The sequence below is a fragment of the Mobula hypostoma genome, chromosome 6 (genome assembly GCF_963921235.1).
Source record: "Mobula hypostoma chromosome 6, sMobHyp1.1, whole genome shotgun sequence".
NCBI lineage: Eukaryota > Metazoa > Chordata > Chondrichthyes > Myliobatiformes > Myliobatidae > Mobula > Mobula hypostoma.
The window spans coordinates 37,624,401-37,652,116 of NC_086102.1; the positions used below are offsets into that span (position 1 = coordinate 37,624,401).

Sequence of the window (27,716 nt, forward strand, 5' to 3'; positions counted from 1 at the left end):
ACAGGGATCGCTTCCTACGCAGCTCCCTAGTCCGCTCGTCCCTCCCCACTGATCTCCCTTCTGGCACTTATCCTTGCAAGCGGAGCCGGTGCTACCTCTGCCTCTACATCTCCTCCCTCACTACCAGTCAGGGTCCCAGACAATCCTTCCAGGTGACACCACACCACCTGCGGGGTCTCTTGGGGTCACTTATTGTACCTGGTGCCACCAGAGTGGCCTCCTGGCTATCAGTGAGACCCAATGTACTGTAGATTGGGAGACTGCTTTGCCAAGCACCACTCCTCCAGAAAAAGCAGACTCTCCCTGTAGCCATCCACTTTAATTCCATTTCTCATTCCCATTCCAGTGTGTCAACTGGCATGATGAGGCCTCACTCAGGTTGGAGGAGCAACACCTTGTATTCCATCTGGTGGCACAAACATTGATTTCTTGAACTTCCAGTAATTGCCTACCCCCTTCACCATTCCCCGTTCCTGTTTCTCTCTCTCAGCTTTTGTCCTTATCAGCCCATCACCTCCCGCTCGTGCTCCCCCCTTTTCCTTTCTTCCATGGTCTTCTATCCTTTTCTATCAGATTCCCGCTCCTCCAGCCCTTTATCTCTTTCACCAATCTACTTCCCGGCTCTTTACTTCACCCCTCTCCCTGTTTCACCTATCACCTGCCACCTTGTACTTCTTCCTCCTCTCCCCTACCTTCTTTGACTTCTCCCCTTCCTTTCTAATCCTGAAGAAGGGTCTCGGCCCGAAACGTTGACTATTTACTCTTTTCCATAGATCCTGCCTGACCTGCTGAGTTCCTCCAGCATTTCTGTGTGTGTTGCTTGGATTGCCAACATCTACAGATTTTCTCTTGTTTATGATTTGAAGTAATTAATTATGCATGCTTTTCTTCCTCAACCACCTGTTCTTCCCATCCCTGGTAGATGTGCCTTGTTCCCATTTCGTCTCCTGTCAACTAAATATACCCTGTTCTTGGAATGAGGACAAGGAAGTGAAGGCGTTGAGGCTTCATCAGTGTAGGTGACCCTATAGAGTGGTGTCCAGAGCCAGGCATATCAAGGGATGGTGTCTCAAAGAGCCACTTTGAATTAGTTGTACTGCATGCTGCAGGGACACTGCAAAGGACCTTTCTATGCATTCTATTATAAATGAGATAAGAAAATGTAGTATTTATTCTATGAAATTTCAGAGGTCTGTACCTGCAATTTTGTTACCTTTCAGGGTTATGTCGAACTTTCTTGTGACAATAATTGCGTCATGCAATATCATACGACCTGCTGGAAAAAGTTGAGGGATTCTAACTACCAGGGGCAATCGAATCAGGTGAGATATATTCTGATTGCTCACTCCTCTTATTTCCTCTCTTCCTACCCCATCTTGTCATCTTCCTTATTTTGATGAATTTTCCATACTATCGCTTTCTATTTCTTGTTAGACAGATGAAGAGAGGAAACCCAATGCTTCTGTTATATTTATTCTATAAAACAAAAATATCCATAAGATTGAAAGAGTGCAGAGAAAATTTACAAGGACGTTGCCAAACTTGAGAACCTGAGTTGTAAGAAAAGGTTTAAAAAGGTTAGCACTTTATTCCCTCAAGAGTAGGAGATATGATAGAGACATACGACATTATGAGGGGTATAGATAGGGTAAGTCTAAGCAGACTTTTCCCACTCAGGTTGGGTGAAACTAGAACTAGAGGTCATGGATTAAGGGTGAAAGGTTAAATATTTAAGGCGAACAATGAGGGGGAACCATTTCACTCAGAGGGTGGTTAGACTGCGGAACGAGCTGCCAGTGGAAATGGTGGATATGGATTTGATTTCAACATTTAAGAAATGCTTGGATGTGAGAGATATGGGGGGTCTACTGATTCCCCTCTTCCTGCCTCCTTCCCACTCTCAGTCCGCAATAGAGACTCAGGTTGGAGGAACAACACCTTATATTCCGTCTGGGTAGCCTCCAACCCGATGGCATGAACATTGACTTCTCTAACTTCTGCTAATGCCTCACCTCCCCCTCGTACCCCATCCGTTATTTATTTATATACACACAGTCTTTCTCTCTCTCTCCTTTTTCTCCCTCTGTCCCTCTGACTATACCCCTTGCCCATCCTCTGGGTTTTCCCCCCCCTCCCCCTTTTCCTTCTCCCTGGGCCTGCTGTCCCATGATCCTCTCCTATCCCTTTTGCCAATCAGCTGTCCAGCTCTTGGCTCCATCCCTCCCCCTCCTGTCTTCTCCTATCATTTTGGATCTCCCCCTCCCCCTCCCACTTTCAAATCTCTTACTAACTCTTCCTTCAGTTAGTCCTGACGAAGGGTCTTGGCCTGAAACGTCGACTGTACCTCTTCCTAGAGATGCTGCCTGGCCTGCACCAGCAACTTTGATGTGTGTTACCCATATCAGAATCTGGTTTATCGTCACTCACATATGTCATGAAATTTTTTTTTTTGCAGCAACCGTACTTTTTACCACAGTACTGTGCAAAAATCTTTGGCACCCTAGCTATATATACTGTATATACCTAAGAATTTTGCACAGTACTGTATGTTGATGGACTATATCTGACACCATCTATATTTGCAGATGTTGTTTATCTACTCTAAATGAAATGAGGTTCACTTTTAAAAAGCAGCATGTGGATCTGTAATCAGTGACGCTTTAAATCACGCCTGGTACTGCGTGTAACAATATTTGGAGCGTCAAATAAAATAGGGACTGCAGAATATACTGAACAATTCTGAAATAACTATAGAGAAAGAGACAGAGTTAATGTATCAGGTTGACAGTCCTTCATCAGAACTGTGAAAAGTTAGAACTGAAATTGTAAGTTGTAGAGAAGGGGAGTAGAGACGGAATGAATTACGTAGTGGTGATACAAAGCGCAAGAAAATCCATTCATAAGAAGATAATCAAGTGGAAATAAGGAAAACTGAAATACTAGTGAAGGAGAAATGAGAAATACTGAAAGCTGGATACTCTTAACGTTGAGTCTGACTGCACTTGTAATGCTGTGAGCAGTTTTGATCTTATCTAAGAAAAAGATGTATTGGTGACAGTCCAGAGGAGGTTCACAAGAATGCTCCAGGAATGAAAGGGTATGCTAACCATTTGATGGCCCTGGATCTGAACTCACTGGAATTTAGGAGAGTGAGGGGGAATCACATTGAAACCTGTCAAACATTGGAAGGTCCAGTTAGAGTGGATGTGGAAAGGATGCGTCCTGTAGTGCAGGCGTCCCCAACCTTTTTTGCAACGCAGACCGGTTTATTATTGACAATATTCTTGTGGACCGGCCAACCTGGGGGTGGGGGAGGGAGGAAGTAGGGTTGCCAACGGACAAGAGTAGCAGTCAAATACGTTTTTAACCCCAGGAAAAACTACAATGACCATGAAGCCTTGCGCAGGCGCCAGTGTGCATGCGTGACTTACGTATGCGTGTATGTGCCGATTTTTTTCTGCAAATCGTTTTTGGCGATTCTGTCCAGGGAGGGGTTGGTGTTAATCACGACCAGAATATAGGTGATAAGTAGCTAATACACTCAATTTCATTTCTAAAAGGGTTTATCTAACGAATTTAATATTAAACACACAGTGCGTATTTTCCTCGCATGAATATAGTGATAAGTCAATTATCAGGGGAGCTTGAAGTAAGTGTTGAACGAACTCCCAGTAGAAGTGGTAGAGACAGGTTCGATATTATCATTTAAAGAAAAATTGGATAGCTATATGGACAGGAAAGGAATGGAGGGTTATGGGCTGAGTTCAGGTCGGTGGGACGGGGTGAGAGTAGCGTTCGGCACGGACTAGAAGGGCAGAGATGGCCTGTTTCCCTGCTGTAATTGTTATATGGTTATATAAGTAAGTCAATAGCATCATGACATATTAAGTAACGTTTGGATATTAAACACACAGCACATATTTTCCCCGTATGAACATATAAAGTCATTGCAACACACCAATATCACTGAATCAGTGGGAGCCCTGGGCTGAATACTTGTTCCCTGCAACAAGACGGTCCTATCGAGGGGTGATGGGAGACAGCGATACTCGAAAGGGGTTCCTTATGTCCAGTCTATTCCACAATTTAGTTTTCGTTGCATTCATTGCAGGGATATGTTGGAAATGGAAGCAACATTTTCAGTGCTTTTGTGGCTATCTCGGGATATTTAGCCTTGACTTTGATCCAGAATGCCGGCAGAGATGTTATGTCAAACTTACTTTTCAGCCCACCGTCATTTGCAAGCTCGAGGAGTTGATCTTCTTCCCGCACTGACATGGATGACGCATGCGTAATGACCTTGCGTGCGTTCAAGCTCAACAGTGCGTGACGGGGAATAAGGAAATGGGCAGCTGACTCATATCGCCAAATCATATCGTTTCCTTGCGGCCCGGTAGCACATGCTTTGTGGCCCAGTGGTTGGGGACCGCTGCTGTAGTGGGAGGGTCTAGGATGAGGAGGAAATTTTTAAGCCAGAGGGTAATGAATCTGTGGAATTCATTGCCGTGGAGACCAGGTTACTGGATATATTTAAAGCAGCGGCTGATAGGTTCTTGATTAGGTAGGATGTTAAAGATTAGTGGAGAAGGCAGGAGGATGGGGTTGAAAGGGATAGTAAGTCAGCCATGATGGAATGGCGGACCCTTTGGGTCGAATGGCATAATTCTGCTGCTTTGCCTTATGGCTGTGGCCCAGGTGCAGGGTCGATGGGCCTAGGCAGAATAATAGTTTGGCATGAACTAGGAGGGCCCAAGGACCTGTTTCTGTACTGTAGTGTTTTGTAATTCCTCTTCCAGATTCTTGTAGACCATATCCAGTAAAGGGTGAAAATGTATGTCACATTTGTTTGATAAACTGTATATTCAAATCAATGTGTTTTTCTTTCTCCACAGGATTTCTGTTCAATGAATTGTATAAACAGTGGTTGTAAAGGGATAATCATAAAACTTACGATACACAGTGCTGCAGGAAGCACACAAACAGAGGTAATTACCAGCAATATTGCAGTGTATTTTCGACTGTTAATGGCCAGAGTGGTGTGAATGAGTTTTGAGCATTGACCTTTGGCATTTTTTAAACACTATGAACCACATTATTTGTGGTGGGAAAGCTGTTGGAAAAGATTCTTAGAGATAGGATCTATGCGCATTTAGAGAATCATGGTCTGATCAGGGACGGTGAGCATAGCTTGTGAAGGGCAGATCGTGTCTAACAAGCCTGATAGAGTTCTTTGAGGAGGTGAACAGGTATATAGATGAGGGTAGTGCAGTGGATGTGATCTATATGGATTTTAGTAAGGCACTTGACAAGGTTCCACACGGTAGGTTTATTCAGAAAGTCAGAAGGCATAGGATCCAGGGAAGTTTGGCCAGGTGGATTCAGAATTGGCTTCCCTGCAGAAGGCAGAGGGTCGTAGTGGAGGGAGTACATTCAGATTGGAGGATTGTGACTAGTGGTGTCCCATAAGGATCGGTTCTGGGACCTCTACTTTTCGTGATTTTATTAACGACCTGGATGTGGGGGTAGAAGGATGGGTTGGCAAGTTTGCAGACAACACAAAGGTTGGTGATGTTGTAGATAGTGTAGAGGATTGTCGAAGATTGCAGAGAGACATTGATAGGTTGCAGAAGTGGGCTGAGAAGTGGCAGATGGAGTTCAACCCGGAGGAGTGTGTGGTGGTACACTTTGGAAGGACAAACTCCAAGGCAGAGTACAAAGTAAATGGCAGGATACTTGGTAGTGTGGAGGAGCAGAGGGATCTGGGGGTACATGTCCACAGATCCCTGAATGTTGCCTCACAGGTAGATAGGGTAGTTAAGAAAGCTTATGGGGTGTTAGCTTTCATAAGTTGAGGAATGGAGTTTAAGAGATGCGATGTAATGATGCAGCTCTATAAAACTCTGGTTAGGCTGCACTTGGAGTACTGTGTCCAGTTCTGGTCGCCTCGCTATAGGAAGGATGTGGAAGCATTGAGAAGGGTACAGAGGAGATTTACCCGGATGCTGCCTGGTTTAGAGAGTATGGACTATGATCAGAGATTAAGGGAGCTAGAGCTTTACTCTTTGGAGAGAAGGAAGATGAGAGGAGACATGATAGAGGTGTACAAGATAATAAGAGGAATAGATAGAGTGGATAGCCAGCACCTCTTCCCCAGGGCACCACTGCTCAATACAAGAGGACATGGCTTTAAGGTAAGGGGTGGGAAGTTAAAGGGGGATATTAGAGGAAGGTTTTTTACTCAGAGAGTGGTTGATGCGTGGAATGCACTGCCTGAGTCAGTGGTGGAGGCAGATACACTCGTGAAGTTTAAGAGACTACTAGACAGGTATATGGAGGAATTTAAGGTGGGGGGTTCTATGGGAGGCAGGGTTTGAGGGTCGGCACAACATTGTGGGCCGTAGGGCCTGTAATGTGCTGTACTATTCTATGTTCTATGTTATTAGCTAGTGCAAGAGAGTTTTATGGCATTGCTAACCCTGCTTTGGTCATGTGCTTCCCTATATGGTTGCATTAAATCTTGGGATATGTAAGGTTGAAGGAATGGTGAGATTGTTATCATGCAATGTTCTTTGCTGAATTCTATAGACTGGATTGTACTCGACCCCACTCAAGTCTTGCATTCACCACCTCCGCCCTTTCCTGGCCTTTGCAGTTTTCACAGCCACACAATTCCAGCAGAAATTTGAGGTGTTCCTGCCCCGTGAGGCAGGGCAGTCCCTAAGCAACAGCCCGGTCCCAGGTAGCAGATCCTGGGTCCTCACTCACAGTCTACCCTGCGAGGATCAGAAACGTTTATTTCCATCTCTTGATATTTGATTGTTTAAATCTTATTCTTCCTGACTTGTCCTTCAAAGCCTTTTTGCTGTAGGACAACTCATTTATCTAACTCCTGTCCCAGTCTCTTATTAACCACCTTTTATCACTAAACATGAATCAAATTCATGATCCTCATTGTCGCAATCATTCACTGTCTATCTCCATCCTTTAGCACCTTCCAGACAGCCTTCTCTTTTCAAACTAGATTAAAACTGATCTATCTTCATCTTTTGATCTACTGTAGATAATCAGTTACAATTAAATGCTTCTGAAAATAGAAAGATTAATGTCAGCACAAGTTATCATATTACTAATTTGTGATCTTTTAATAGCTATTAGTTCCTTATCTGAGCTTGGCTTTCATATTTTTTGACAGATTCCTTGCTGTGTAATGTCAAATTATTGTAGTCGTTGAGGTGAAGGTCTTTATTTTTAAATACACCTGTTTTTTTTTCTCAATGTTTTCTTACAGTTTGAAGTGAAGATTCCAGCTCAGCAACCACAACTTTCCACTATGTAAGTATTTAAAAGCATCTGTACTTAGTTTATTATAATAAACTTCCCTGGGGAACTTCATAGGCTGAAAAAAAGTTTGCAAGTTAAGATAATTTGAATAAGTGGCTTGAAGCACAGTTGTTTGGTTAAATTTTGTAGAGATTTTGCAAGTCTTAGAGAGGATGTAGCAGAATGTTTAAGTTATTGGAATAAAAGACGTATGCAGTACTCGTGACATTATTTTCAAACTTGGTGCGTCACCCGGGGAAACTACACTAAAGCTGGAATAATAAAAAAGCACTTCACTCTAATATAATCAGAGAAACTGCCATACTAATATGAATTTTATTTTAGTTCACTAATATTCATTAAATGAAGAAATGAATGCTTGATTTGTCTGGTTTGTATGTGACTGTAAACCCACCGGAGTTGTCTCTGTCTTCTGAACTGATCTAACATGGCACACATCGGAGGGAGGGATGGATCATAAGTCATAAGATCCATACAGCACAGAGAGATGCCCTTTTAATCACTACGTCTATGCTGTCTGTTGTCCCTATCAACACTAATCCCACACCACCACTTTGAGCTTTGCCCTCTGTGCCTTGGTGACTTCTGAAAAGTAATGAGTGTCTGCTTCCATTGCCACATCCCAGAATCCAACCCACCTGACTACAAACTGCTAAAGAGACAAAGAGCATCAGGAGTCCTACATGCAGCTCTGTATTCCGTATTTAAGAAAGAATTTATGAGTCGGGGCACTTCATAGCAGGGTTATGAGGGTAACTCCAAGAATGAAAGATTTTCCTATAAGGAAAGGTGGAGCAATTTGGCTCTGTGCTTATTGTAGTTAAGAAGAATGAGAGGTGAATTTATCAAAACATATATGATTGAGGAGACAGGACAGGATAAATGCTGAGAGAATGTTTCCTCTGGAGAAATCTATGACAAGTTTCAAATGAGGAATCACCTTTTTAACATAATAGGGAGGAACCTCATCTGAGAGAGTTATGAATTTTCCCCATAGATAGTAATTACGGCTGAGATGAAGCGATAATAGGCAGATCAGATCTATGATCTTATTGAATGGCAGATCGGGCTCAAGCATCCATGTGACTTACTGCTGCTCCTAATTCTAAAGGAAGAATAAAACAAAGGATACCGATGCTCCTGAAGAATCGAGTAAGTGCCCCGAGGAGAAGAATACTGAGATGGCAAAGGAAGGACTACATCCATTTTGTTCGACAGGTTTGTTTGGGTTGTTAGTTGTCTGTCCGTCTGTCTCTAACAACCCTGTTTTTATCTCTACAAATAATGCCCCGTGAGCTACAAATTCTCAGATTTTGTTTGGTGGGATTTTTTCCTCTCTCTGTACAGAGCACCCTTGTTGTACAGATTACCATGAAATTCTAAATTAAAGTTGAACAATGCTCCTTATCATATTATGTATATTTATTTTGTTTGTTCATTATGTGTCATGTCGTATGACATGGTGATCATGATCTTTCCGTGACTGTGATTGTCCTCAGCAAATTTTTCGACGGAGGTGGTTTTCCATGGCCGCCTTCTGGCCAGTGTCTTTACAAGACAGGTGACCCCAGCCAATATCAATACCTTTCAGAGATTGCATAACCAGGACTTATGATATAGACGAGCTGCTCATACAACCATCCACCACCTGCTCCCATGGCTTCACGTGCCCCTGATCAGGGTGGAAGGCTAATCAGGTGCTACACCTTACCCAAGGGTGACCTGCAGGCTAGTGAAAGGAAGGAGTTCCTTACACCTCCTTTAGTGGAGACGTACCTCCACCCTGCCACCCACAAACATTTTACAGCTTGTATGTGCACATTTGGTCACATTTTAATCCTTTGAAATATGACACCACAAGGTTATGAATTTGTTTATTATTTTCTAAAAATAATGCCCATCCAAATCACTGGAGCATAATACTTGTTAGAGCATAACACTCATTCCAGATCTTGTTGGGTCCAAAACTAATAGCTGACCTCTGCCAATTTCAGCTTGAGGACTTGTACCTGAGCCTGATGAAGCCCCCCGGTTTTGGCTCCAGTCATGATTGGCTGACTGGCTTCTGCAGTAGATCAAGTAGGGAGCCCTTCCTATGCTACCTACATTCCCCTGGCTTTTCCAGCTGGTCCTACACAGCCCAGCCTGATCTAAGCTGAGCCCAGGGAATTATAAATATAACTTTGTTGGGGTTCTCTTGGTATTCTATTAACCGATCTCTTCTTGATGGAAAGGAATGTTAAATTACAGGCTACCTTTATTTTTATGTTTATGAAATCTTGTATTTTTTTTCCTAACAGTGAAATGTCGCCTATTTCAAGAAATAGCTAAGAACAGAAAGCTGATTGAAAATGCAATCTGTGAAATTGAAAACGTGTCAGAACTGTTAACGTTGTGTAACTTGAAAGAAGTACTTGCCGAGAAGAGCAATAAGATTTCTGCTGAAATCATTGTAGACCGTGTTTTGGAATGGAACTGCAATATTAAGATGCGCCACTTCCTAAGTGTGCTTAGGAATCAGGATATCGCTAAACACCCAGAACTCTTGGAGTGGCTGAAGCTCATCTTGGAATTGAGTAAGATTTGGACTTTAATTTGCACTGAATTATCACCACAGACAGATTATACCACAAACATTTGGAGATACAGATAGCATTCATCGACTTTAATTCATAAATTAACTCTTGAAACATTTTTCTGGACCTCGGGTTGACTCAAGTGTTCAGGACTTTGCAGAAGTTGGGCAGTAGGAGACAACTTGTGATTCCACATAATCTTGGGGGCATTTACATTTTGCTCAACTGTCACAAAACCAGATTTATAAAAAAAATTCATTGATATAAGACACTTTAATTTTCCAGCTCTCTTCATTATCACAACGTGTTTAATTACAGGTTGACCTTCACTAATCCGACCGACTACCTGTAATCCGGTTCCTTCCATAATCCGGCACTGATTATGCTTAATGTGATCCTTCTGTAATTCGGCATTTTCACTAATCCGGCACTCCTCAGGTCCCAATGGTGCCGGATTAGTGAAGGTCGACCTGTACTAGCTTTAGAGCTGGGTTCTTTCCTGTTCAAGTATGAACATTTTTAATTTCCATTATTTTCACAATTTGAGTTCTCTTTATCATTGCTATGAACTCCCTTTCATCAACTCCCCTACTCATGTTCTCAGTATTATTTATTCACTTGTTTTTTTTCGTTTGTCTCCTTTTGCACATTAGTTGCTTGTCAGTCTTTGTGTGTGGATTTTCACTGATTCTATTTAATTTCATTGTTCTACAGTGAATGTCCTCAAGAAATGAATCTCAGGGTAGTATATGGTGTCATATATGAACTTTGATAATAAATTTACTTTGAACTTTGATTTAAGTTGTTTTGATTGTCTTTCCATTATTTTCATGGTAATGACACAACCTGATATTTTAGTTCACTTTTCAAACACTACAGAGCTTATCCATATTTTAAAATGATAACAAAACTTGTAGATTAACCAGCAAGGTCTAAAACTCAATCCACTGTTTTATGTCTGAATGAGATTTTCTTCTCAATTATATACAAGTATTGCGTATTTGTTTTCTCCTTTCAGGTGACCAGTGCAGTTTGTACTTCTTATTTAGTTATAAGAAAATCTTAATTCAAGTCCTTAATGAAGCAGGAGATCTCGTTATCAACATTGCTGTAAAGCTGCTGTCTAGGAAAGCTATAAGTCAACAGGAACTGAAGATATTGACTGTAACTGCGCCTGACCAAAGATCACATACTTTGATGGAGCAAATGATCACCAGTAAGATACTTTGGCAAATTGGTGAGCTAGTGTTTCTTCTGGCTGAAGAGCAAGATGCAATTCCAAAACTGAAGCCTTTATTTGAAGAGTTTAACCAGGAGTTTGATAAGTTCAGTAAGTTGGAGTTATTTTAGTTTGGTACATTTATTCAAACAAATGCAATTTCAGTTTTAAAAATGTCAAAAGCAGCACATGAGGACACTTTTACTTCTGTGGAGGTTCAGGTGATACCAGCTACTGATGGACATCTGACAGTTCTTTCTTTCAAGCAAATTGGTTCTTGTCTCCAAACTTCCCTGCAAACTGCACGCCTTTTTTGGTGAACAAAATTTTAAGAATGGTTTGCATAGTGAATTGGAATCATCAAAATGCTCCCTTTACGCTTGACTTATCCAGGAGGGAAATAGTGCTGGAGTTAGCCTGAGTGACTTTATCTTTGCATTGTAAAGAATGATTCCCCAGTTGAAAAAAAGTTGTAACTGTAACTTATTTGTGGAATTTAGAGGGCTTGCTTATATAAAAACAAAATGGAGTCTAACCTGTGTCCAGTCTAAGTTGCAAACACAAGAAAATCTGCAGATACTGGAAATTCAAGCAACGCACACAAAATGCTGGTGGAATCTGATGCAACATCCAACCTGATGGCATGAACATGATTTCACTAACTTCAGTTAATGCCCCTCCTCCCATTCTTACCCCATCCCTTATTTATTTTATTCCCTCCATTTTTTTTCCTCTCTCTCTCTCTGTCCCTCTCACAATCACTCTTTGCCTGCTCTTCATCTTCCTCTGGGCTCCCCTCCCCCTTTCTTTCTCGCTAGGCCTCCCATCCCATGATCCTCCCCTTTCTCCAACTCTGTATCCCTTTTGCCAATCAACTTTCCAGCTCTTAGCTCTTATCTCTCCCCCTCCTGTCTTCTCCTATCATTTCGGATCTCCCCCTCCCCCTCCCACGTTCAAATCTCTTACTATCTCTTCTTTCAGTTAGTCCTGATGAAGGGTCTCAGCCCGAAACGTTGACTGTACCTCTTCCTACAGATGCTGCCTGGCCTGCTGTGTTCCACCAGCATTTTGGGTGTGTTGCTCCAGTCTGGTGCTTGCTTCACCCTCTTTTTTTGTACAGATGTTGTATTACTCCTACCCTATGACAGGTGGTACTGCAATTGACTGCCCTTGCAACTCCCCTGAGTATGTCCTGATCCTGGCCATATTTCTCGCTCAGCATAATATTGCAACTGAAGGACATTTGGACAACTTTCTCCAATTGATGAGATGTGCTGCTACACTCTTGACAGTATAAAGCCATCCCTATCTGCTCAGAATCTCTCTCAATCAGTCTTGCAGCTCTGGATGTCAATGCCTGACAGATCCTGAGTCCAGTAGCTTAGGCTTTCAATTGGAATTTTATAATGTGGCCAGCCTGAGGTAGTGGAAGGACAAATTCAGCAAAATTCTGAGTAGCATTCTGGTTCTACCAGTGTGCACTAAATCTGGGGGTAGAGTGGGCGGGGAGAAATTATAGGACTGACAGTCCAATGATGCTGCTTTAAGAATTGTAAGGATACACATACTATATTATAAATTGCGGTCACCGTAATTTATGATCTGGGCAAGCAGCAGTACTATGATTTGCGGGTTCTAATCTATTTTATTCATGGGACAACCAACAGATCTTATATGGATGAATGTAACAACAGTAACTTGTTTAATTACCTAAATAACTGGGATTTATAACAAAAATAACAGCATGTTTATAGCCATTCCTGTAGGGTTTAATTTCTGAACAAGTAAATGATAAAAATAGAAAATGCTGGAAAAAAAAATGATTGATTATGAAAGGTCATTGTCCTGAGTGTTGAATCTTTCTCTCTCTGTGGCCACTGCCTGATATGCTGATTACTTCCAGCATTACTTCATTCAAATTGACATCTCTGGCAATACTTTTGTAGATACAGATAAATTAACAGTTTAAAATGGTACAATCTCAAGCTAAAATTATGGATTTGTTAATGATCTTTTCATGGTTGCAGATTTGTAATTATGCTTTTAATAAAACTAGTGTTTTGTATGTGTAAGATATTTTACAGTTAACTACAGATTATATACACAGTAGCATTAACAATTATGTGTTGACTTTTAGACAAAGGCAGTGTCCCTAATTTTGGAAATGCTTTGCCCATGGATTCCTTTTCCAAGGACCTGGATTATTCATTATTTTACCGCCTTCTTCATCTGCTCATAATAAAGGGCACTGAAGTCGTTTTACAGATATTTGATCGGGCACTACCACCTCAAGTATTAAAGAGGGAATTACTTAAAAATAAACGCATTTTAGAACCTTACCATAAAGGCACCTCAAAGGCCATGGTAAACACAGGTGAATGGAGTTTACTTTTTCCACCTAACAACGAGCAACCCAACTCACAGAGATTTGACATCACGTTGCTGGCCTCACTTATTAGACACTTGAAGATCCTTCCCTCCCCCCGTAGAGGGTGGGATACTGAGCCTGCGAGTAATGACCACAGCAAAAGTGCAGCTATAATACACCTCTGCAACCTCCGAAACAAGCTTCTTTTCGAAACTCTGAACACTGGAATTAATGAATCCGAATTTGCTGTGATGTGGGACAGAATGACAGAAATCCTTGTGAACCTTGGGGCAGATAAGCAAGAGTTACAGGAGCTGAGGAGTTTTCCTGTTGAAAAACTGTGGGAGGATCACCATCGACTGGCCGGTTATCTGGGAAAACCTGTGGCAGATGTCATGCAGCTGCTCTTGTCATTTGTTCAACAAGGTACACGTCAACAGAAGCAGAATACTCTATTTTTGTAACAGAAAGTATCGTAGCATATCTTGCACCTGTCAAGTACTAAGCGTTGCTGAATAGCCCCAATAATTACTATGGCGGAGATCATTAAATCTTTTGTTTCCTTGATTTCTACTCAAAACTTTCTTCTATTCATCCTGTTCCAATGAATAATTAACTTTTTTAAAAATAGTGTTGGTCTTTTCACTATAAACTCTTATTTATTCTATTAACCTTGCTAGAGGAAACATTCTTTTAAACTAGTCATTAATACAGCCTGAGTACCCCTTATCTCAAATTCCAAAGTGCAAAAACCTCCAAAGTCATAAATCTTTTTGAGCACTGACACAATGTCACAAATGGGAAATTCCATAAGCTGCTGGGCAGGTTCCCTGGCACTGCACAGGTCTCTGGGCACCTTGGACAGTTCTGAGAAGTGACCTTGTGTAATAAACAGAAATTAATGAAAAATAGAAAAATACTGCATAAAGTGAAAAATTAAGATCTCGATCATGTATGGTAACAATGGATTCGGCCGAGTCAGGGTGAAAACATGCTGATTATGAAACAAGCTAAGATCTATCATGACAAACTGAAAATTGAAGGTAATTGTGAATATTTAGCAGGCTAGTTGCAGAAATTTAAGAAAAGGCATAGCATTAAAGTTTTAAAGATTTAAAAAGTTTTAAAGACAAAGCATCTACTGATCACGAAGAAGCAGAGAAATTCATTGGAGTTTGTGAAGATCTAACATCAGAACAAGTCTACAGTGCTGATTGTTCTTATACCTTACATAAAACCTGAAAGAAATTTAAAATACAAGTACAGAAAACTGCATTGTAGTTTGAGACTGAAAGCCTGCCGTTGTTTGCTGTTGTTCAACAGCTGATTCAGGTATTCTCCCGATGCTGCTTTCGTTACCCTACACACAAAGGCTGCTTACCAGTGGCACAAGTTCAGAGTTGGAAATGATGGTGATCCCAAGCTAGTTTATAATTTATTCCAGTATCTGAAAAATTCTTAAATCTGAAACACTCTGGCCCCAAGCGTTCAGCCTGTATTTATTAATTCATGATGTTGTCAAACCAGATGCAGATTCCAAACTAGTCTAAATTGAGCAGTCTAAGCTAAGATTCTTTCAAATGCCCTTTGCAAGCACATTAATTAACATTGCACTTACATTTTCTTTGTTACAGTAAATAGAATAAAGGATTGGGAAAGTGATACTTGCTTGTATTTAAACTAAAGCCACAATTACATAAAGAAATAAAATGGATTTGGTCCTTGAGCCAGCTGACTTGAAGTATTGTAGGACAAGTCTCCTATCCAAACTGAATATGGGCTTTGTTGTTCTGTTGGTGTTTAGGGTGTTCAGTAACTAATCTCTTTGGATAACTCAGTGATATCAAGCAGTTATTTTAAATATCCAAACTAAGTACAGAACTAAAAAGTAACTTGTGGAATCCAATGTTAACAATTAATTCAAGAACACTGATGTGACTTGTTGGCCATTATTCATCTAGATAACACTGTACAACCCATCAAACTTAAAACTCACTCATCCCTTTCCTTCTATAGGAATGACTGTACAATCAAAAGAAGCAGCATCGACAAACTGTAAGTAAATTGGTTACACTGATGCATTTTGGAATAACATGAATTTGACAATTTTAAAATATTCAGTATAAGTATTGAAACAAAGTATTTGAGATTCGGTAACACTGCCATCAGTTTCAGGCTGTGTTCACATTCACTTTGAATTTTATTTTCTACTAATGCTATTCAAGATGTATTTTAAAATGAGTGCAACCTTAATGCCCACTAATTCTCTCTTGATTACTGCCTACCAAAGAAACTCCTGGAAGAAAGCTGTTGTCCCTAAGTAATTTTTTGGACAAGGTGTTAAATGGAAGTCCTGCACACTTTCAAAGGACTGGGGTACAGCAGTCAACAATGCAACTTAGAGCCCCTATAACCCATTGCTGTCATGCAGAAGTGAACAGTATAATGCAAGTTAGTCACTCTTTCCCTAGTCTAAGGGTGGGAAATTGGCAATCAGTAGGCGGTCTATCTCACTATGATTTTAAAAAAGTGATGTTAACCAATGTCTATTTCTGTTACCAGCTGTTTTACCTGCACTTCCTCCTCCACAAGAGATAAAAGAAAAAATAATGGAGTCAGAAGATCTAATTGATGATCACTCAGTGGTAAGAACATCCGCTTGCAAACTATCATTAATTTTGGAGACTATATAGACCAGTCTTTAATAATGAATGATATGTTTCTTTCCACTCCTAGAATCCAGAAAAAGAGATGGAATGTTTTTAACAGTTGCCAAAGCCACTTTTCCAATTTGGTTCTGTTGGTCAGGACTTTCCTGCTGGCTTAATACCAATTAACACATTTTTTTTTTGCAATGCTGGTGAAGCTGATAATGTGAACAAATGCTTCACAGACACCATTCCTCATTGCATTCATTCATGCAATACCAATCTGCAAAATATCTTTATATAAACCTTCCATCATTCAGATATTTAATCAGGTGCAGTGATCAAAACCTGGATTTCTATCTTTGCATTGTTCACATTTTTTTGTTAATCCTTGTAATGCCCAGTTTGCTGCTCAGTGCGATATGAACATCACCTTGCTTATTGTTAAGTAAGTTGTTTATAAAAGAAACATTTCGGAGTTCCATTTAGAGGATCATATAACAGGTCAAAGGTTTATGAAATTGTTTACGCCATGGAAGTAGGCACTCGCCCATGCTGACCAAAAGCTTGTCTACACTAATCCCATTTTATTGCATTAGGCCCATATCCCTTTACTCCTTTTCCAAACATGTACCTGTCCAAATACCGTGACTATAACAACCTCCACCACCTCCTCTGGCAGCTCGTTCCATATACCCATCAACCTCTGTGTCGGAAAAACTTAACTCCCAAATCTCTTTTAAGTATTTCCCTTCTCATGTTAAATCTATCTTCTCTAGTTCTTCCTCTACTTTTGTTGGGTGGGGGGAGGGGAGACTATGACCACCCACCCTATCTATGCCTTTCATAATTTTATAAGGCCATCCCTGAAATTCTGACATTCCATTCAGATCATCCCAGCCCATTGGATATCTCCTTGTAACTACAGTCCTCTATGACAGGCCACATCCTGGTGAATCTCTTCTGCACTCTTCATAGTGCACCTACATCCTTTCTATAGAAGAATGGGATGGGGGGGGGATTCAAAGTCTAGGTAAATTTATTATCAAAGTCCCGATATGTCACCATGTACTAACCTGAGGTTCATTTTCTTGCGGGCATTCACAGTAAATACAAAGAAACACAGCAGAGTCATTGAAGAACTGCACACAACAAAGTCGGACAAATGACTAATGTGCAAAAGATGACAAATTATGCAAGTACAAACAATTATAAACAAACTAATAATAATAAATATTGAGAACATGAGTCGTATGGTCCTTGAAAGTGAAGTCCATTGGTTGTGGAATCAGTTCAATGTTTGGGTGAGTGAAGCTATCCACTCTGATTCAAGAGCCTGATGATTGAGGGTTCTTGTTGATGGCCAAGGGAGGATCTCATTGAAACCTACCAGATACTGAAGGCCTGGATAAAGTGGACGTGGAGAGGATATTTCCATTAGTAGGAGAGTCTTGGAACCCTGGGCACAGCCTCAGAATAAAGGGACATCCCTTTATAAATGAGATGGGGGATATTTTTAATTCAGAGGGTAAATCTGTGGAATTTGTTGCCACAGAGGGCTGTGTAGGCCAATTGTTGACTCTTTATTGATAAAGAGGTTGAGGGTTATGGGGTGAAGGCAGAGAATGTGGTAGAATGAGAGAGGAATCTCTAAGCCTAATGGCCTAATTCTACTTGAATATCTTGTGGTATATATCAATGGCTCTCAAATTGGGTGATATCATGTCCCCCTCCCGAAGGCTGAGGGAGTAAGTAGAGGGGGCGCTCGGTAGCAAGCAGGGCAGTTGAGGAATTACAGGCTTATTTTAAGAAAACTACCTATTTTGAGCATTTGATCCTCAGTGCCTCATAAATGATTACATTAACCATGTAATCGCCTCATCTCTTGGTAATCCACCATTCTCTTGTCTTTGCTCAAAGCAATATGTCGAAAAGCAATGTGACACTTCTGTATCTGGCATATCGTGAGAAATCTGGACTGAAGAAGTCGTGTTATTTCCGGGCTCAGCCCATGCATTATTGCCATTCACTACTATAGGGTACAGTGTTAGCTAGTACCATGCCCATATTCCAATCATGCAGTTATGCCATTCCTATGAATTAGGGTATGCTGTTTAATGGGGTAAAGTTCAGAATTTGCTCTTTTAGACCATAAGATATAGGAACAGAATTGGGCCATTTGGCCCATTGAGTCTGCTCTGCCATTTCATCATGGCTGATCCAATCTCCTGCCTTCTCCCCATATCCCTTCATGTCCTGACCAATCGAGAATCTATTACCCTCTGCCTTAAATATAAACAAGGACTTGGCCTCCACAACTGCTTGCAGCAAAAAATTCCACAGATTCATCCCTCCCCGACTAAAGCAATTCCTCCTCATCTCCGTTCTAAAAGGATTCCCATCCAGTCTGTGTCCTCTGTGTTCTCTCTCACCACAAGAAACATCCTCTCCACATCCACTGTATCAAGGGCTTTTCACCATTCAATAGTTTTCAATGAGGCCCACCTTCATTCTTCTGAATTCCAGAGAACACTGGCCCAGTGCCATCAAATGCTCTTCATGTGACAAGCTCTTCAATCCTGGAATCATTTTCGTGAGCCTCCTTTGAACCCTCTCCAGTTTCAGCACATCCTTTCTTAGATAAGGGGCCCACAACTGCTCGCAATACTTCAAGTGAGGCCTTGTCAGTGCTTTATAAAGTCTCAACATTACATCCTTGCTTTTTTTTTCTAGTCCTCTTTAAATGAATGCCAACATTGTATTAGCCTTCCTCCCCACAGACTCAAACTGCAAGTTAGCCTTTAGGGAATCCTGCGCAAGAACTCTCAAGTCCCTTTGCACCTCAGGTTTTTGTATTTTCTCTCCATTTAGAAAATAGTCAACCCTTTCATTTCTTCTGCCAAAGTGCATAACCATATGCTTCCTGACATTGTACTCTATCTACCATTTCTTTGCCATTTTCCTCATCAATCTAAGCACTTCAGTTAGTCCTGACGAAGGGTCTCGGCCTGAAACGTCGACTGTACCTCTTCCTAGAGATGCTGCCTGGCCTGCTGCGTTCACCAGCAACTTTGATGTGTGTTGCTTGAATTTCCAGCATCTGCAGAATTCCTGTTGTAAGCACTTCTGTAGCTTACTTCCTCAAACCTATCTGTCCCTCCAACTATTTTCATATTGTCTGCAATTCCATCATCCATATCATTGAATCGGTCCCAACACAACCTCTGTGGAATACCACTTGTCACTGGCAGCCAAGCAGAAAAGGCTCCCTTTATTCCTGGTCTTTGCCTCCTGTGAATCAGCTATGGCTTTAGCCATGCCAGAATCTTTCTTGTAATACCATGGGCTCGTAGCTTGTTGAGCAGCCTTATGTGTGGCACCTTGTCAAAGGCCTTCTGAAAATCCAAGTACACATCAACCAATTCTCCTTTGTCTATCCAGCTTGTTATTTCTTCAAAGAATTCCAACAGATTTCTCAGGCGAGATTTTCCCTTGAGAAAACCATGGTTTATTTTATCAAATCCCTCCAAGTGCCCTGAGAACTCATCCTTAATAATCGACTCCAATGTCCTCAACCACTGATGTCAGACTAACTGGCCTATAGGTTTCTTTCTTCTGCCTCACCCCCTTCTTGAATTGTGGAGTGATATTTGCAATTTTCCAGTCTTCCGGAAATATTCCAGAATCTAGTGACTCTTGAAAGATCATTTTTAATGCCTACATGATCTCTTTAGCCACCTCTTCAAAACACCATCTGGTCCGTGTGATTTATCTACCTTCAGACCTATCAGTTTCCCAAGAACCTTCTCTCTAGTAATGGTAACTTCACACACTTCATGACCTCTGACCTGGAACTTCCACCGTACCGCTAGTGTATTCCACAGTGAAGACGGAAGCAAAATACTTATTCAGTGTTTGCCATTTCGTTCTCTCCAGCATCATTTTCCAGTGGTCCAATATCCACTCTCGTCTCTCTTTTACACTATGTATCTCAAGAAACTTTTGGTATCCGCTTTAATACTATTGGCTACCTTACTTTTGTACTCCAGCTTTACTTTCTTAATGACTTTTTTAGTTGCCTTCTGTTGGCTTTTAAAAGCTTTCCAATCCTCTAACTTCACACTAACTTTTGCTCTATTATATTCCCTCTCTTTGGCTTTTATGTTGTCTTTAACTTCTCTTGTTAGCCATGGTTGTGTCATATTTCTTCCTCTTTGGCATGTATATATCCTGTGCCTTCTGAATCGCTTCCAGCCATTGTTGCTCTGCTGTCATCCCTGCCAGTGTTCTTTTCCAATCAATTCTGGCCAGCTCCTCTCTCATGCCTCAGTAATTTCCTTACTCCGCTATAAGACTGATACATCTGACTTTAGCTTCTCCTTCTCAAATTTCAGCGTGAATTTGATCACTTTCCCCTAAGGGTTCTTTTACCTTGAGCTCTCTAATCAATTCTGGTTCTTGCACAACACTCAACCCAGAATGGCTGATCCCCTGGCAGGCTCAACCACAAGCTGCTCTAAAAAGCCATCTCGTAGGCAATCTAGAAACTCCCCCTCCCGGAATCCAGCACCAGCCTGATTTTTCCCATCTACCTGCATACTGAAATCCCGCATGACTATTATAACATTGTCACTTTGGCATGCATTTTCTACCTCCCATTGTAATTTGTAGAACACATCCTTACTACTGTTCGGGAGTCTGTATACAACTCCCATCAAGGTTTTTTTTACCCTTGCAGTTCCTTAACTCTTATCTTCAATGAGTCAACAGCTTCCTACCCTATGTCACCTCTTCCTAATGATTTGATTTCACTTTTTATGAACAGAGCAACACCTCCCCCTCTGCCTTCCTGTCTGTCCCTTCGATACACTGTGTATCCTTGGACATTAAGTTCCCAGCTATAATCCTCTTTCAGCCATGATTTAGTGATGCCTACAACATACTTGCCAATCTGCAACTGCGCTGCAAGTTCACCTACGTTATTTCACATACTATGCGCATTCAAATATAACATATTTTGCTAGTTTTGCTAGTACTGAAATATTGCTGTCCCACTTTATGTACTTTCAAGTAGAGAGTCAAGTTTTGCTGGAGCTATGATGATGTCATAATTTTCGACTTTATTGAATGCAGTGCTTGAGGTTGGACTTAGACTACAGGCAATTGACCATGGTCAGTAATCCATAACAAAAATGACAGTAGCAGACCAAATGAAAAAGAAATTTAGACAATATAGTGTGAAATATAGATTTATACCAGCACCAAGCAACAAATGTGTCTGTTGTGTGGAAAAGGTTTTTTTCAAATGAGGCAATGAAATCGCCCAGGCTTCATAAAAATTTGAAGAGAATACACTCTACAAAAGCAAACAAGAACTTAGCTTATTTTCAATCACCTTGTGGCAACTTTCAAAACAGAAAACATGTCAAAACATGTTTGCCAGCGCTTCACAACAAAGCAGTTTTGGTTTGCGTGTTTCGTATATTTCTTTGCTCATTGCTAAGTCTAGGAAACCCCATACAGTTGGAGAAGAACTGATTCTGCCAGTAGTAAGGGTGGTTCTGAGTATGATTTTGCTTAAGTCCTCAGTCCAAATAATTAAAGCGATACTGCTCAGTGACAATTCTGTTCAAAAACGAATAGAAGGAATGTCTGAGAATGTGGAAGGTACATTGTGCAACATGCTTAGGACAACAGAATTTGCTCTACAGTTGGATGAGTCAACTTTGCCAGGCAATGAATCTTTGCTTCTTGGTTATATTCGCTTCATAAAAGATGAAAGCGTGATTCAAGAGTTGTTATTTGCAAGGGGACTAGAAACAAGTATGAAGGGAGAGTCAATATTTTGGGTAGTTGAGCAATATTTCAAAAAGAAGGACAATCTGCTCACCAATATTCTTGCTCATTCAACGGATGGGGAACCATCAAAGACTGGACGCCAACATGGGATTATTACTTTCTTGAAAAAAGCTGTACCTAACATACTTACCATTCACTATGTAATTCACAGACAACATCTTGTCACAAAAATCTAAGTGATTGGCTGCAGAAATCATTAAATATTGTTATCACAGCGGTAAATGAAATCAGGTCCCAGTTATCAACAATTTCGAGATCCTTGTATTGAGAATGATGAACAATTTGAACATTTGCTATTGCACGCAGATGTCAGGTGGCTCTTTAAAGAGATGATTTTATGTGCTTTTTGAAACTGTGATAAAGTTATTTGAAGACATGAGTATTTCGTTCCATAAACAATTCAAGAATGTTTGGCAACATATTGCTTATTTGTCAGAATTATTTGCAAAGCTTAATGAAATCAGACTTCAATTGCAAGGAGATTATGTGAATCATATCAAAATCAAATTAGTCATCTCCACATTTCTGTTCAGGTTAACCCTATTTAAATGCAACATTGGCTGTTGCGGCCTTTTCCAATTTCCGCGCCTCTCTGAGTTGGAAGAGAAAGAAAGAATACCAGATGATGATCTTCAAGTATACTGCGCCCAACTGGGTGAGCTGTATGTGAAAGAGATTTCAGACTCTTTCCTCGATCCAAATTCCAGATTGGGTAATAAATCCATTCCTGAACACTTGTAATGAAGAATTCACAGGAAGGATGGAGAAAGAACTGATCGCACTGCAAAATGACTTTGCACTGAAGCCAAGGTGCAAAAAAATCATTTCAAGACTTCAGATTGCAGAAAGAAATTTCTAAATGCCATCCTGCACTGTGGATAAAGGTCAAGATGTTCTTTATTGGCTTACCAACATCATAATTAGTGGAGTTCAGTTTCAGTAAGTCACCCAGCAACTTTCAAAGCAACCAAACAGACTGCCAATTACTGAATGTGGGGATCTGAGGTTCCTTCTGAGTGACACTCAGCCCGATGTTGAGAAGCTGATCTCACTGCACCAAGCCCATCCATCTCATTGAAAGGTGAAAAAGCAATGAAGGATTGATAATTGGCCTACTCTAAAATTTTATGCTCTAAAATTGTTGATAAAAATCCTTTTTACTTTAATTAAATCGTTTTATTTGTACCTTTTAAATAGATTTAAATCTGCTTGGATTTTTGCAATTTGTCACTGATTCCAATTTGCATTTCCTATTTTCTTTCACTGTGCATCGTAAATCAAGATTCTTTATAGTTGTTATGCAATGACTAGAAAGAGAGAGAGGGGTGCTGAGAGCCAGGTGAAGGTAACCCAGAAAAACTTGGGAACCACTTGTCTGTAATATGGTGACCAGAACAGCACACGATTTTGCTTCTTCATTTTCCTATCCACTTGTATTGCCATTTTCAGCGAGCTGTGAATTTGCACACTACGGTCCCTCTATATATCAATGTTCCAGTGTCCCTCCACTTACTGTATATAACCAGCCACTGTTAGATCAGTATCAGATTTAATATCACCAGCACGTGTTGTGAATTTTGTTAACTTAATGGCAGAGTACAATGAAATACATGATAAATAAATATAGAGGGAAAAAACTGAGTTAAGTAAGTGTGTGTATGTATGTATGTATGTATGCACATATATATAAAATAATGTGAGGGGTGATTGATAAGTTCGTGGCCTAAGGTGGAAGGAGATGAGTTATTAACTTCAAACTTTCTGTATAATCACTCAAAGAGTTGAACTGCACGTGCATGTAACCAGAGCTGTATAACTCATCTCCTTCTACCTTAGGCCACGAACCTATCAATCACCCCTCGTATACACGCACACAAATATATACACATACACATGTATATCTACTAACTGGGTAGGATCCTTAATGATGGACGCTGCCTTCCTAAGGCACCGCTCCTTGAAGATGTCTTGGATACTATGGAGGCTGGTACCCACGACAGAACTGACTAATTTTACAAGTTTCTGCAACTTATTTTGATCTTGTGTTGTAGTCTTGTTGTTGTTGTTAAGTGCCATCGAGTCATCGTCGACTCTTGACGACCCTGTGGATAATTGCCCTAGAGTTTTGATCCTTGCAAAGGCGGCTCATTGTTAATACACTGTGTTCATAGCTGTCCTTACTGTGTCCTTCCATCTGATTGTCAGCCTTCCACCGAGCATGATATCCTTTTCCAGGCAGATGTTTTTTCCCATGGTGTGCCCAAAGTACGGAGTCTTGTCATTTCAGCCTCCAGTGGGAGATTTGGTTTGATCTCCTTGATGATTCGTTTGTTCTCTGAGAAGTCCTTGAGATGTATAGCATTTTTCTCCAGCAAAGGCGTCAGTAAGCTTCCTATCCTGCTTTACCGTGTGACTTTCACATCCACATAATGTCGTTGACAACACCATCGCCTGCACAAGTCGAATCTCTGTATGTAGGGGTAGATTCCTGTTTCTGAGGCTCTTCTCTAGATCCTTCATGGCTGCTCTAGGGTGATTCTTTGCTGGATTTCTTGACTGCTGACCTCTTCGGTTTTAATTATTGATCCAAGTAAGCTGAAACTGTAAATCACCTTAATTTCCTCTCCATCGAAATTAAAACTGGGAGTGCTGCCAGTAGTCATAATGTTAGTCTTCTCCAGGTTAAGGTGCAGGCCCATCTTAAAACTAAGTTCCTTGATGTTGGTTAGCAGTTGCTTCAGGTCTTCTTCGTTTGCAGCCAGTATTGTCATGTCATCAGCGTAACGAAGATTACTGATGATTCTGCCACCAATTCTCACCCCTCGTATACGCCTGCTTCTTTGAAGATTTGTTTGGTGTACAAACTAAACAGGTGGGGGAGAGAATGCAGCCTTGTTGTACCCCTTCACGGATGCCGAACATTCTGTTTCTCCTCGTTCCATTCGCACTGCTGCTTCTTAATTGATGTAAAGATTGCGCACAACGGTCAAGTATTCTGGTACAGCCACGTGTCTTAATGTGTCATGATCGATGCAAAGGCCTTGCTGTAGTCAATCAAGCACATATAGATGTCCTTCTGGTATTCTTTTGTCTTCTTGAGAATCCATCTCACATCTGCAATGTCTCTTCTTCCCCCCTTCTTTCATGAAACCTGCTTGCACTTTTGGAAGCTCCTGCTCTAAATAAATATGAAGTCTTTTCTAAATGATCTTTAGTAAATCCTGCTGGTGTGAGGAATGAGGGCAATTGTATGATAATTTCCAAACTCCATTGGACCACCTTTCTTCAATATTGGTAAAAACATTGATTTCCTCCATTCACTTGGCTATGGCATTGTCTTCCAGATCAGCTGACAGAGCCTCATCAATATTGCAACAGCTGCATCTGATTGCTGTAGTATTTCAATTGGAAATACTCTTCTTCATCCTACCTTTCCTGAAGTCCACAATCAACTCTTTGATCTTGCTAGGTTGTTGCTGCGATACCACTCTACTGGCAGGTATATCTTGATCCTCTACGCCTTTTCGTCACCATCTGAAATTCTGCCAATAGTGGTTGCATCCTCAGCAGGTTTACCATAATACACTACCTCTCAACTCAATAGGTTCATTTAATGTCAGAGAAATGTATACAACATGCATCCTAAAATTCTTTTTCTTCACAAACATCCACGAAAACAGAGGAGTGCCCATAAGAATGAATGACAGTTAAATGTTAGAACCCCAAAGCTCCCCCTTCCCACGCATAAGCAGCAGCAAGTCAGCAATCCCCCCCACCAGCAAAAAGCATCAGCGCCATCTGCCGAACACTCAAGCGTGCAGCAAAGCATCACTAAAGACACAGACTTGCAGTACCCCAAAGACTACTTGTTCATACAGTAATTCAACATAATTCGAGAGGCTCTCTCTCTCTCCCCCGAATAAGGGAAAAAGAGTTGTCTCTGTTTCACAGCGAGAGGGGAGACATAACAAACAACTCGCTGATTTATGATGTTAAAATTCAGTTGCGTCGCTTTTTCCCAGTTCTGTGCCCCGAGCGTTAGCTCGAGACACATAGCTCCCGATGTTCTTTGTTCTCCCGCAACACTTCAACCGGGGACACCGGCCTTGAATCAGCCCGTCTCCAGAGCCACAAAAATCCGGCACCCTGAAGGCACGCTACTCTTCCAGGCTGTATCATTGGCATATCAAAAAGCAGCCGGTTGTGAGGCCCTGAGAGTGAGTCCCATTTCCGCGAAGAACTGAAGTCAACGTGTAACTCCAGGGCAGGGCCTTCCAAAGAACCTTGAAAAGGGAAAAAGGAGATATCAAAGATAGAAATGGAGCCGTTTCCAAAGATGCAAGCAAAGGAGTGGTCGTTTAGCGCCATCTTAACTTTGCACCACCCTCCAATTTTGGATTGATTTCCAGCTAATCTACTGCATAATCCATATGTATCTTTAAGCACACGGCCCTCACTATCAACAATTCCATCAGTCTTCATGCTGTCAGCAGACTTACTAATCTACTATATAATCCATATGTATCTTTAAGCAAACGGCCTCACTATCTACAATTCCACCAGTCTTCATACTAATCAGACCACAGTCTTTCTCTACAGGTTTTCCCTGTGCTACAGTCTTATGGGAAATTCACCCTTACAGAATTCACCAATCACCATAGAAAAACCTGAGATACAGAATGAAATTCACTGGATATTCATGTGGAGAAAGGTTTTTCATTTATTTAGAGATACAGCACAGAACAGGCCCTCTCAGCCCAACATGCCGCACTACCCGGCATTCAACCAAGTTAACCCTGGCCTAATCACATTACAATTTACAATAACCTATTGACCTACTAACTGGTATGTCTTTCGACTGTGGGAGGAAACCCACACGCACCTGGGGAGGATGTGCAAAACTCCTTACATTGGACTCCAGAATTTAATTAGGAACTGCGACACCTCGACCTGTAATAATACCAGGTGAACCGCTGTGCTACTGTGGCGTTTATTTCTTTTCAACTCACATTTCTTGACACAAGTGCAGAAAGTGCAACTTTGCATTTTCTATAACCAGTTGCATCTCTGTGCTCACAGATTTCCAATCAGAAAAACGAGACTGCCACTGCTGCCCTCTGCCTCTACTCACCAAGCCAAGTTTTTATCCAATTTCACCTTCCACCCCAAATGCCCTTTGTTGCCAGAAGTTTTCTTCAGCCCATCTATACAATGTCTACTGCCTGGCCTTCATCTGTTTTCTTAGAGATGTGCGAAGCAGGGATTCCCCTACACAAAACCACCCCGACTCTACCTAATTAGTCCCTGTTTTTCTGATTGATCACAAATCTAGGTCCTTCATAATTCTGGTAAATATTAAAATTATATTCAATTCTAATTAATATTAAAATTACATTTAAAAGGTTTATTTTCTTTTCATTGCAGATGCTGAAAGCCAAAACAAAGTCTAAGAAGAAAAAGAAAAAGTCTAAAAGTAAAAAAGTAAGCTAATGTTACAGTATACTGATTTGGGGGCCCAAAAGAAATACATTTTTTAATCAAAAATTCAAAATCCCAATCAATTATAAATATCGTTACGTTAGCTGCTGATGCAAGGGCATTTAGTTGTGCTGGGAATGCTTGTGTAAAGCCCTATCTGTGTAGAGAGAAGCTCACTGCATGTTCTGCCAATTATTTCCAATAATTTCTCAGACTGAATTAATTTT

General features: G+C 40.9%; 1 protein-coding gene across 2 annotated transcripts in view; it reads left to right on the forward strand.

The window, feature by feature from the left end:
- LOC134347940 (E3 ubiquitin-protein ligase DZIP3-like) overlaps positions 1-27,716 on the forward strand; it is a 106,747-nt gene that overhangs the window by 38,831 nt on the left and 40,200 nt on the right. The window contains exons 8-17 of one of the 2 annotated variants that reach the window (XM_063050605.1): positions 1,221-1,322; positions 4,893-4,985; positions 7,289-7,332; positions 8,453-8,559; positions 9,642-9,917; positions 10,936-11,247; positions 13,274-13,930; positions 15,521-15,559; positions 16,067-16,149; positions 27,436-27,492. In XM_063050605.1, the coding sequence (XP_062906675.1) occupies positions 1,221-1,322; positions 4,893-4,985; positions 7,289-7,332; positions 8,453-8,559; positions 9,642-9,917; positions 10,936-11,247; positions 13,274-13,930; positions 15,521-15,559; positions 16,067-16,149; positions 27,436-27,492 (1,770 nt within the window). The remainder of the gene's footprint in view (positions 1-1,220; positions 1,323-4,892; positions 4,986-7,288; positions 7,333-8,452; positions 8,560-9,641; positions 9,918-10,935; positions 11,248-13,273; positions 13,931-15,520; positions 15,560-16,066; positions 16,150-27,435; positions 27,493-27,716) is intronic. The other variant, XM_063050606.1, reaches the window with a different exon arrangement.